At 39.4% G+C, this 11,754-nt stretch overlaps 2 protein-coding genes across 3 annotated transcripts; one reads left to right on the plus strand and one right to left on the minus strand.

Annotated features, from left to right (window-relative positions):
* The first annotated feature begins 285 nt into the window (after positions 1-285).
* On the plus strand, positions 286-5,233 carry nme6 (NME/NM23 nucleoside diphosphate kinase 6). Its single transcript, XM_074615930.1, has 6 exons — positions 286-422; positions 611-706; positions 3,147-3,249; positions 3,509-3,548; positions 4,273-4,433; positions 4,850-5,233. Exons 2-6 carry the CDS (start codon positions 614-616, stop codon positions 4,999-5,001), a joined length of 549 nt encoding a protein of 182 aa, XP_074472031.1. The 5' UTR covers positions 286-422; positions 611-613; the 3' UTR covers positions 5,002-5,233.
* A 400-nt stretch (positions 5,234-5,633) lies between these two features.
* On the minus strand, positions 5,634-10,617 carry baalcb (BAALC binder of MAP3K1 and KLF4 b). Of its 2 annotated transcripts, none has more exons than XM_074615931.1 (4): positions 10,457-10,617; positions 9,545-9,770; positions 7,328-7,527; positions 5,634-6,150 (listed from the first exon to the last, which is right to left on the minus strand). In XM_074615931.1, exons 2-4 carry the CDS (start codon positions 9,723-9,725, stop codon positions 5,986-5,988), a joined length of 546 nt encoding a protein of 181 aa, XP_074472032.1. In that variant the 5' UTR covers positions 9,726-9,770; positions 10,457-10,617; the 3' UTR covers positions 5,634-5,985. The 2 variants fall into 2 exon arrangements, with proteins under 2 accessions (XP_074472032.1, XP_074472033.1); XM_074615932.1 differs by having other exon boundaries at positions 5,842-6,150; positions 9,545-9,767; positions 10,457-10,597.
* Between the last annotated feature and the right edge of the window lie 1,137 nt (positions 10,618-11,754).

Genomic DNA, 11,754 nt, shown 5'->3' on the forward strand with positions numbered 1-11,754 from the left:
CATGTCTTTTGTTGAAATAAAATTCTGGAAAAAAAATATATATAGAGGCAAACAAACTAACTTAACTTTACAGTATGTAAACATTTCATGGTATAAACATAAAATACTAGTATGAACCAGAAAATGCTCAAATTAAAAATACCCCTGGTTGTCACACGGTCAATTCTTCTAACTATTATATCTGAGTTTAATATAAATTTAACTCATTACACATATTAACAGAATATAATGGTTTGTTATGAGTCTTTTGGTGTTACCCTCGTAGTGGAACACAGTGTGCTGCTGGTTTAGTTTCTAGGGGGACAGTAATGAGGAGCGCACTGACCGGAACAGAGGAGCTGTCATTCAGAGAATATATAGATTAAAAACCAGGTTAATATTACAGTACGTAGTTACAGAAACACCGTTATGTGTAACTAATAGTAAGTATTTATGAGCTTGATCAGTTTAGTTTCCTGCAGGTTTATTATCAGGAGCAGCTTGACTAGAAATACAGCTTCTCTGATGTTTACTTTCATTCATGTGGCTGTTTGTAGGTTTTCTTTCCAGCTATCTGTTGACATCCTGTTACTTTATATGATAATGTATGATTTCTGTGTTTTCTGTGTAGACTATGTTGCTCACAGCTCGCCGTCTGTCCAGAGTGCTGCAGCTCACCCTGGCGGTCATCAAACCAGATGCTGTAGCTCATCCTGTGATGATGGAGGTGAGCTCTCTCACACCACACTGCTTACATCCATCCTTTAACCTCTCCATATGCAGGTGCACTACTTCAGCAGGTTGTTCCCATATCTTCTACTTTAAAGGGCTAATGCTGTCACGTGAGACCTCCAGAGTGAGCAGTGATAAACATGTTTACCTCTGTTTGTTGTATATTATATTGCAGGGAATAGAAAAACTATTTTTCTCAAAATAATTAGACATAGATGTTCATGCCAAAACTCTGCAAGGCAAGGCACGTTTATTTATATAGCACATCTCATACACAAAGGCAATTCAAAGTGCTTTACATATATAAAAGCAAGATAAAAGAGCACAAAGTGCATAAAATAAAAAAGAATAAAAGAATATAAAAGTATAAGTTAAAAGAACAAAAATAAATGATAATAAAAACAATTAAAAGACAGTAAAAGTGCAGCATTTGATCAATTAAGAAAAGCGTCTGAGAACAGTTTTTGGTCTTGAGTCTAGATTTAAAAGTGGCCACTGTTGGTGCATCTTTGATCTCATCTGGAAGTTTGTTCCACAGTTGAGCAGCGCAGCAGCTAAAAGCAGCCTCACCATGTTTCGTTCTGACCTTGGGTACTACTAGATATATAGCAAACTACTAGATAATATATTTTTTCCCAGTGACCTTAGAGGTCTAGTATGTGTGTACTGCTGAAGCATATCTGAGAGGTCATTTGGGCCTACCCCCTTTAGTGATTTGTAAACAAGCAGTAGTGTTTTAAATCTGTGACTTACTGGGAGCCAGTGTAGGGACTTAAGTACTGGAGTGATGTGATCAGTTCTTTTGGTTTTTGTAAGAACTCTAGCAGCTGCATTTTGCCCCATGCAAAATGCATGTAATAACCTTCTTTTTTTCTACAAAATATGGACTCAATATAACCAAAGAATACATATTCACACTAAACATTAAACATATCATTAAAGCTGCAGCGATTAATCGATTAGTTGTCAACTACTATATTAATCCACAATCATTTTGATAATCGATTAACATGTTTGAGTATTGTTTTTAAGAAATAAAAGTCAAAATTCTCTGAATCCAGAGATTCATCTGGTTATTGTTTTAAATTTGAGGTTTTACTTCCTCCTATTGTGGAATTTATCCCCCTTACATGCTGTATGATTTTGCACTTTGCTCTCGTCTCTAAGAAATACACACAATACCTTATAATCTACAGCATCTCTCACACAATTTTTCATTTTTATTCATTGTTAAAACCTACTTTGCATATATAATACTTATAATTACTTAATAAAACTTAATTTGAGACATTATTTGTGAACATAACCTCACTCTGTAACATCTCAAAACACATTTGTCAGTCACAATTTTACCCAACAATCTAGTAAAAAAAAATCAAATCAGACGGGAGATTAGAGCTGCAGCGATTAATCGATTAGTTGTCAACTAATAAATTAATCCGCAAGTATGTTGATTAATCTGTTTAAGTAATTTTTTAAGAAATAAAAGTCATAAATCTCTGATTCCAGCTTCTTAAATGGGAATATTTTGTGGTTTCTTTACTCCTATGACAGTAAACTGAATCTCTTTGAGTTGTGGACAAAACAAGACATTTGAGGACGTCATCTTGGGCTCTGGGAAACACTGATCGACATTTTTCACCATTTTCTGACATTTTATAGACCAAACAACTAATCAATTAATCGAGAAACTAATTGACAGATTAATCGACAGTGAAAATAATCTAGTTGCAGCCCTTCATATTACCCATATTGTCCAATTAATTGATCAACATACATTTCCTTGCACTGAATTCTGAATTAATTAAAGTCATTTCTCAGAGAATTCCACAAATTTGATTTGACAAACTGAAATAAAGTGTGAATAACAATAAGTTGAGGTTCTATGTCCTTAATTTAGTTATTCCATAAAATTTAGACTGTGGAATAAATTAAACTTGTGTCTTAATCTTTCTATTCATTTATTATTTTAGCTCACTGTCAAATAAAATAGTTTCCAAGGAAATGTCCTGTTCATTGACGTGGCATAATAAACCAGCTATACTCTCACTTTAATCCCAGCAGTAAAGAAGAAGCTCCATTTGCTGTCTTGATAGATTCACAAGCCCCGAGGCCTCAAAGTCATGAAAGCGGTGTCAATCATAAAATATTCCATTAGTGAAAGGTCCCAGAAAGTGGACCACCTGTTGTCATCTTAATAAAGAGGAGGAGAATGACCTTTTGGATCAGAATATGTGGCTATTTTTATGTATCATCCCTCTGGCAGTCGATAATAATTAGGAAATGCTTGCCCTTTTCCTTCTAGCTTTTCTTTTTAAAGAAGTCTGCACACACAAAACCCTCTATGTAGTTTTGATCCAAACATATTTAGATATAGTTTATCATCGGCTACAGTGTGGCACAACAAGGTGAAAACATGCTTTTCTTTCTTTCAGGCTCTTCACCAGAGAATCCTGGACAACAACTTTGCGATTGTTAGATGTAAAGATCTTGTGTGGAGGCGACAGGACTCTGAGAAGTTTTACGCTGAACATTCAGGTATGTGGACACGACGTATCTGTGTTAAAATGTATTTGAGTTAACAAAGTGCTGCTGTAGTGAGTCCAATTGACCAAACAGCTGAGCCAGCAGCCGGTTTTAGCAGACACATCATATGTACTGTACAAATGATTCACTGTATTGCTAGAGCATCCACACACTGAGAGGTAAAAACAACCTCTTCTTCTCAAAAGAAGGATAACTGAAAAAGATGTTTTACTCAAGTCAGCCTTTTAACTTGCTTTTGTTTGCTTCATAGAGCGATTCTTCTACCAAAGACTTGTTGAATTCATGTCAAGGTGAGCCACCATACATTTCCCCAAACCATGACATCGTTGAATGAATTACTTTGGATAAATGTTATTTTCTGTCTGGCGTATTTGAAATGCAATAACAGCAGTTCCCATACCACACAACCCACGGGGCTGACACAGAAAAAGGCACACATCAGTCGGTGGTGCTCCAATTTCATGCTCAGCGAGTCACCAATGAATCATTTTCTGAAACTTCACAACAGGAGTTTCAATTATCAGCAGACAGACAACAGCCTTGGAGCGATTTTCCTCAAAATAGCCATGTAGCCTGCTCACAATAGCTCCGCATGACCCCCCCTCTGGATTGCAAAAAGGTTCTTGTAATCACATTGTCATTTTTGGTCTCCTCACAGCAGTGAATTGGCAGTTGCTGTAGCAACCGCTCTCTGGATGCTGCCAGTGTTATTAGAGACATAGGAAGGAAACATCTTCAGCAACGCCAGCCAGTCACGTTCCAAACGGCTCCAGGCGGCATTGTTTAGCTAAAACTGATAAACCGATATGTATTCATGGCCGCGCTTCCTTTCCCAGGAGCTTCCGGAGAGAATAGATTGGATTCGTGTGTCAATTGTGTCGTTCTCCGTTGAAGCGTAGAAAGCATCCAATGTTTAAAATCCACTGTCTGTGACGGCCACATAGAGCAGTATGTGGTTCTGCAATGACTGAAAGCTTATGTGGCGTAATATTTGACTGAATTCTTTCCCCACAGTGGTCCGATGCGAGCGTACATTTTAGCCAGAGAGGACGCCATACGTCACTGGAGAGAACTGATGGGACCGACCAAAGTGTTCAGAGCCAGATACACCTCGCCCGCTACCATCAGGGCCCAGTTTGGACTCACGGACACACGAAACACAACTCACGGCTCAGGTAGGAAGGATGTGGAGTGTCTAGCGTTTACATACATAACGGTACGTGTCCACGGGGGCGTTTTTTTTATCGCGATGTATCGCCTCGCTTCTCAGCATTGGACGCTTGATGGGCTGCCAAGGTTGGCAAGGTTTAAAGTTGAAACGTTTCTGGGGAGTTTCTAGAGGCGGCGAGTCGCATCAGAGTTGCATAAAGTAGCCTAGACCTCAACTTTATGCAAATGAGGAGCAGCCAACGTGACAGTCCCGTCTCTCAAATCGCGCTGCCACGCCACCCAGAATGCATTGCATGGCTGCTTACATAGACAATGAGAACCACGAGACTCCTCAGGCCAATAGGTTTACAGCATGTCACACGGGCTGTCAGAACATACTGGTTTCTAGATCATCATGCTTTTTAATCTCCATTCTCTCCAGATTCTGTCGAGTCGGCACAAAGAGAAATCAGCTTCTTCTATCCAGACTTCTGTGCGGAGGAGTGGATGGAGAAGGAGGAGCCATCGTTCAGATCAGGACGAATACATTACGACCATCAAAAACAGATCCACACACTTTCAACGCAGAGCTGACCCCAGAAACTGCTGTTACACTCACTAATCCCCCCCCACAAAGGACCTCTTAGAAACTTAGTCGATTTGCTCATACGGAAATGCAAGGTGCCAGAAAAGATGCTTCATGCTATGTTTATAAGGTATACTGTGTGATGATCCAAGAAAAGTGCATGTTTTTTTTTGTCAAAGTGCCAATATGTTCATCCCATGTTGTTAGTAAAAACAGATTCACCTTGAATATCCAAAGATATACAGCTTGTGAAGTCATTCCAAAGAAGGACCACACATGTTTTTGTTTAATTTATTGTCATTAGAAAACACAAACGACTAGATAAGAAAATCGAACACTGTATTGTACAAAACGGCACGACGTAGAGAGACAATGTTTTACATTGTCATCACAAGCTCCTGTCCAGGCTTCACTGTGAATAGTGCAATCATCACAATCAATTTCAGTTTCCTGAGCCATTAAGATTGAAGCAGAGCAGCAAATACATGTTGTGTATCCATGTCAAATAACAAAACTATATATATATAGTTTGTAAATATTCAATGTGAAATAATACTTTAGCTTTACACATATATTTATCCATCTTAAAATAGGGGTGAGAAGGCTTTTTAGATTCTAGGTCACTTGAGAGATTCAAAATGTGCCAAGTACTGATTTCCTGTCTTTTATTTCTGGTCTGATACTGTGTGTACTGTCAAATGTCATGTTTTGTATTTTCTCTGACCAACCTGCAGTTTTACATGTCAATGTCTTCAGGACAGTACAGTAACACATTGTTGTAACAGACACCATAGAAGTACATCTTACAATATGGCCTAGTTCAGTTTTTTTGTCAAGAAAACGAGCCGTGTTTTCAATATGACGATGTCATCCCTCTTGTGCTGTCATCAGCCGTCAGACCATAAAGATTCTTTTCCACAAAAACACCATCAGTTCACTTGTTTCACAGTCGTCTTCGTTTCTCTTTGGCTTCTTCCAGTTTCCCCCTACACTCAAGTGTTTTGTGTGGCCACCTGTTTGATGCTTTCCACGGGTTTCATCACCTCGTAGGTGGTGAGGGACTTCTTCACCTTCCCGTTCTTGTCCACCTGATGGATGCTCTGTGTCACTGTGATGGTCACCTGCTTGGTCGACATCCGATTGTCCTGCCATTTGGTCTGATGATGAAGAATGACAAATGGGATATTGTAAAAATACAATACGAAGTTTGCTTGGGATTGCAGATTGTGGCATGACAAGGGGGAGCAGTTGATCTACTCCAAAATCTTTTTTTTACATTTTTTATCATGGATTGTTTTTAAGCTGCAAGGCTGCAACTAACGCTTTCTCATTATCGATCAATCTGCCGATTATATTCTCAATCACCGTTATCATGTTTTGATCAAAGAGAAGCATCAAAATTCTCACATTTGAGAAGCTGGAACCAGCAAATGTTTGCTTAAAGGGACAGTGTGTAAGATTTGGCGACATCTAGTGGTGTGGTTGCAGATTGCAACCAACTTGAGTACCCCTTCGCTCACTCCTCCGTTTCCAAGACTGCTTTAATGTGAGCCACCGAGTTCAAAACCGTGGTAATGACGTTCGCCTCGCTCAGAGGCCATCCTTACCATAATAACACTACTTTAATAGCAACGGATGTCAGACGGTGGTTGGTGGTAGCACGGTTTTGCACTCTGCAGCTCACGTTACCGCAGTTTTACAAGTGTGTCGGAGAACTACGGTGGCCTTCAGGTAACGTAAAAATGTCTTTCTCTAGAGCCAGTGTTTGGTTTGTCTGTTCTGGGCTACTGTAGAAACTTGCCGTACTCCGTGAAGAGGACCCGCTCCCTATGTAGATATGAAGGACTCATTTTAAGATAATGAAAACACAACAATTCTTAGTTTCAGGTGATTATACGCTTATGAAGACATAGTTATGAATATTATATTCCATTTATGTTAATAGATCCCCCACAAATGTTACACATTGCTCCTTGAACACTAGTGTGTTCATATACAGTGTTAAGCACAGACGTGGGTGCCAAAATTATAACAGTGTTACTAAGGCTGCGATGTTTTTTCATTATCGAGAGAGAAAGAAAGAAGCCTCAACATTCTCACAGTTGAGAAAGAACAGCAAATGTTTGCTTAAAAAATTACTAAAATTGATCATCTAATCAATAATTGTTTCAGCTCTAACTTTAACATATACTCAGGAAATGAAAACAAAAAAAGATGGTTTTAGTCTCCACACCTCTTAGCTACAATAGGTCTCCCACAACTCACTACTTATACTCGCCACATGAAAAGAAAAGAAAAGATGATTTGATATTGTAAATTAAGGGGAAGTCTTACAATCTCTTCAGTGTGTAGAACACTTCTGCGCTGCACTGTGGTGCCGGACGACGGTACCGCCACCTCCTTGGGTGGAGAGCCCAGGATGGCGGGAGGGCTGCTGGGTTTCACGTCGTTCAGACTGGCCTCAGACACGGCCGAGCAGACCTTCAGGTAAGCCTGAGCAGGAAGAGGGAGACCGTCCTCAAAGAAATCTGGAACTGGAACAAAACAAAACCTTAGATTTGTCTCCTGGACATGGGGGTGAATTAATAACCCACAACATGTACTTTACTGTTACCTGTTGAGTGCTTTTCAGAGCACACATGGACATGCTTGGTTGACAAGGCCCTGTCACTCATAGGTGTATGAGGCTCATGGCTGCTTGAGCTAAGGTGGCTTTAAAATGTATTTACACATAAAGTAGCTGTAAACAACATCTGGATTACATTCTAATGAACCCGATCAGATGACTAAAATTATTTTTTGTAGAAAAACAAACATTCAAAGGGCTGAATGCAATAAACAAAATGTGTAAAACATCATTAAATGGCGTTTTAATGTGGTTTACATGCAGTTACATGCATATTAGATGAACCATTTTGGAGATTATCACATAATCTGGAATTAAACTACCGTTTTTGTACGTACAGTATATGATTAAAAACTGATAAATTGTTACTGGATCTCTAGAACAAAGAAATTAGGCGCTTCTGCGACAGAATAATTGTTACTTATAAATTTGTAATGCAGCTTTGGGAGACCGACGCGCATGTGCATTGAGCGATTTATTCATTACTATAGTTTATTTCTATATATATATATTTATATTCTCTATATATAACGAGTATTTTTCTTTCAAAATAACAACAATAACGGTGTATTCCAGTCCTGCCAATGTAACTATTATTACACTGTTTGTGATTTGTGCAGTGTAGAAGTGGGTTATTTGTAAATCAAAAAGCATTAGTCACAGGTCGGAGCTTGCTGATAGCTTACAGGTGCATTACTGCCACCGCTGAACACATCTGACTACAGTGTGCAGCAGTGAAGTGTCATTAATTATGGAAAACACTCTGAAAATCACCGGGAAGCGGTGTTTTGCCGTGCGCGTCAAGTGTGGGTTAAGTGTACTGGATGATGCCTTTTTACGGACCTATACCTCCTTTAGCGATGTGTGAAAGTGAACCTTAAATATTCAGGTCCACGTGTGTTGTTATGGGGACCGACAACAAAAACAGAACAAAGGAAAGGAAATTCTGCACAGTAATATTAATAGTGGCATCACTGTTTGATACCATCTTTGCGATTGCCAGCTGCTGATTCATTTGGCCAGTTCTTGATCTGTTTTATCTCTACAGAGTAGAATTTAACTGAATTTGTCTTCACAATCACATCAAGGCTCCTCTGCCTGCATTCACTAACAGCTGGATCTGTTGCCATGAGAGCCAAGTCCCGTCTCCGCAGCACAGTGGCTTTTGATGTAGCCTATTATGTCCATTTACTGATTCATTTCCTCCTGGCTTCAAAAGAAAACGCAGCCACAATTCAGCGCACGAGAAGAAGAACAGTCGAATTATAATCAGATCCATCTGTTTGTGAGCTGTGTATGCGGTGACTAACTGAACCCTAAAAGAACAAAGGTTTCCAAATGTTTAGTTTGCCGCAGAGCCTTGAGTCATACATAATCCTTTGCTACAGCACGAGGGTCACCACAACTGTTCTTCATCTGTATTTCAATTTTTTCCGTGTGCACGTTCTTGTTTGAATCGGCTGTGCAAAAACCTCTGAAAGTTTTTGACGTCAAAAGGGAAAGTGTATTTGTTCTACAGAGAAAAGCAGATAGTCTAACACAAAGGTGTGACGCTTCACTTTGATGTTAAGAGCGTAAAGAAGTCCACTTTAATCATCCAGTCAAATTACTTACAGCGCAAGCCTGGGCTCTTAGAGCAGGGTATGAATAAAAGCAAATATTAGACTGGTTTAAAATAGTTCCAATGAATAAAAAAGTAATTTTACTACTCAATGAAAACAAATTATGAATATATCAACGAGAAAATATAAGATTGGAATCGCAAATATACCTCACTCTGCGGTGGGAATTTAATTAAGTACTAATTCACACAACCATAAATGTATTATTCATCTGTTCAGCAGTTAAATTACTGCCCGTTCCTGTTAGGAGACCAATTAAGTATTCATTCATCTATGCACTCAGCCATAATTCATTCTTCTCACCGGGGCTGATGGTTTTCTCAGAAGCGAAGCCGCCCTCGGAGTTCTCAGAGGGGATGCTCTGGATGGACGACAGGGGGATATCAGTGTCTGTGCTGGTCAGCCACGTCGACTCCGTCTCCTTGGTCCAGCTCTCCAGGTATCGAGGCTCCAGAGCGTCAGTCCTGCTCCCCCCACAGCCCATAGCTCTGCCTCAGGGAGGGCACCCTCACTGCCAGCTGGACTTCTTCTTCAGAGAAGAAAAAGAGAAAAACAGAGACACTTGATTTCAATTTAATCATTGGAAGCTGTGATATTGACTGAGTAAATTGAAGCTTTTTCCCTCTTGACAGAAAGATCCATGATAACCATTTCTTTTAAAAGGAGACATATCATGAGTGCTTGTGCGCATGCATTTGGGTATCTGGAGTGTCTACCAAACCCACAAACTGTGAAATAAGACAACACAGTCAGCTATTTGTGGGCTGTCTAAATCAGAAAACATGGGATTCAACAAGCCGTTCAGATTTGGCTCCCCTTCTTATGTCACATGCAGGCTCGTTAGATTATATCGCACACGGCTTGAGAACTACCTTTGCAGAGGTGCACCATCATTTTCTTGCAAGCCAATCAGAGCAGACTGTTTTTTTCCGGGAGCGGGGCTTAAAGAGACAGGCGCTAAAACGGAACGTTTCAGACAAAGGGTGAATAGGTTTATATTCAGAAAGATACTATGAGAAACATAAAGTGTTTTTTTTAACATTAAAGCAGGTAAACATGTTCTAGTATAAACCCAAAATACATATAAGTATGAACCTGGAAATGAGCATGATATGTCCCCTTTAATATTTATAATAAATACTGCACAGCTCAATTCTGTACATTTGACCATGGCAATTTATCATATGACACCCAACACAAACACATAATACTTACAGCACAGCACACGGCTGTGGGAAAAACCTGGTGTCCTCATAAGATCATCAGGCTCCGATGACTTCTATCCTTTAACAGAGTAGGTCTGGTCGAATCTCGTTTACTCTCCATGAGCATCTGAAGGCACCATCTTCTGCATCACCAATACCAGCTATAGTCACCTGTGAGAAACAAAGAGAGGGAGGGAGAGACTATAGGAGTGGTGCAAAATGCATCCTGTCTATTTTTAAACATTTTTCTTAAATCAATTTATGTTCTGTCCCACTATAAAGGAATGAATGAACAACTCTCCCCCATAGAGATGAGTAACCAACTCTATAGCCCACAGCATGCTCTATGTATTGTTCTGCAGTGTTTTGTACTGCTATTACCAAATATGCTGGGCTAGTTGTTTTTTTCTCATACATGTGCACTACTGAAGCTGTAGAAATATCTATCTATCTATCTATCTATCCATCTATCTATTATAATTGGACACCACTATAAATCAGTGAATGAATAACTCTCCCCCATAGAGATGAGTAACCAACTCTTTTGTGGTATGTGTCCTTGCTGTGTATAGCCCATAGCATGCTCTATGTATTGTTCTGCAGTGTTTTGTACTGCTATTACCACATATGGTGGGCTAGTTGTTTTTTTGTTTTTTTACATGTGCACTACTGAAGCTGTATAAATATCTATCTATCTATCTATCTATCTATCTATCTATCATAATTGGACACCACTGCAAATCAATACATCTGGTAAAAACAAGTGCAGAACAACCAGATTGAACCACATGCAATTTCATCACTGATCAGTGATAATTCAGGGTTATTGAACCCATTTAAACCCATATTGCCCTTAAATTGGACTGCTAATGAAGTCTGAATGGTACAGTATTGATGCACTGACACTGAATCAAGTGTCCACTATCTCTCCTATAGATCTACTATATCCTCTAATGAAGGCTATTTATTAGATTTTATTTCCCTCGATGAATAGGCTCAAATAAGGGAGTCCAATAATGATCATTATGGGGGTAAAAGCGATGGTAAAGACGCAGTAAATGCATACTGATATGAGTATGTTGTCATCGCTATACAGGGCCAGAAGAGAAATAGCATCGATAGCGTGAAATAAAAGAACAATAAAAACGCTATAAGATGCCCGATAGAAACGCTGTTTAATTCAGCTAACAGTCGAGAAAACAAACACCAGTCAGTAACAGATGATATAAAGGCTTACTGGTGAAGGAGGCTCCGTGTTTTTGTCTCTTTGTTGCTCCTCCGTGTCGTCTGACGCGTAAAAGATGTTGT

This window comes from Sebastes fasciatus, chromosome 18 (genome assembly GCF_043250625.1).
Source record: "Sebastes fasciatus isolate fSebFas1 chromosome 18, fSebFas1.pri, whole genome shotgun sequence".
NCBI classification, from domain to species: domain Eukaryota; kingdom Metazoa; phylum Chordata; class Actinopteri; order Perciformes; family Sebastidae; genus Sebastes; species Sebastes fasciatus.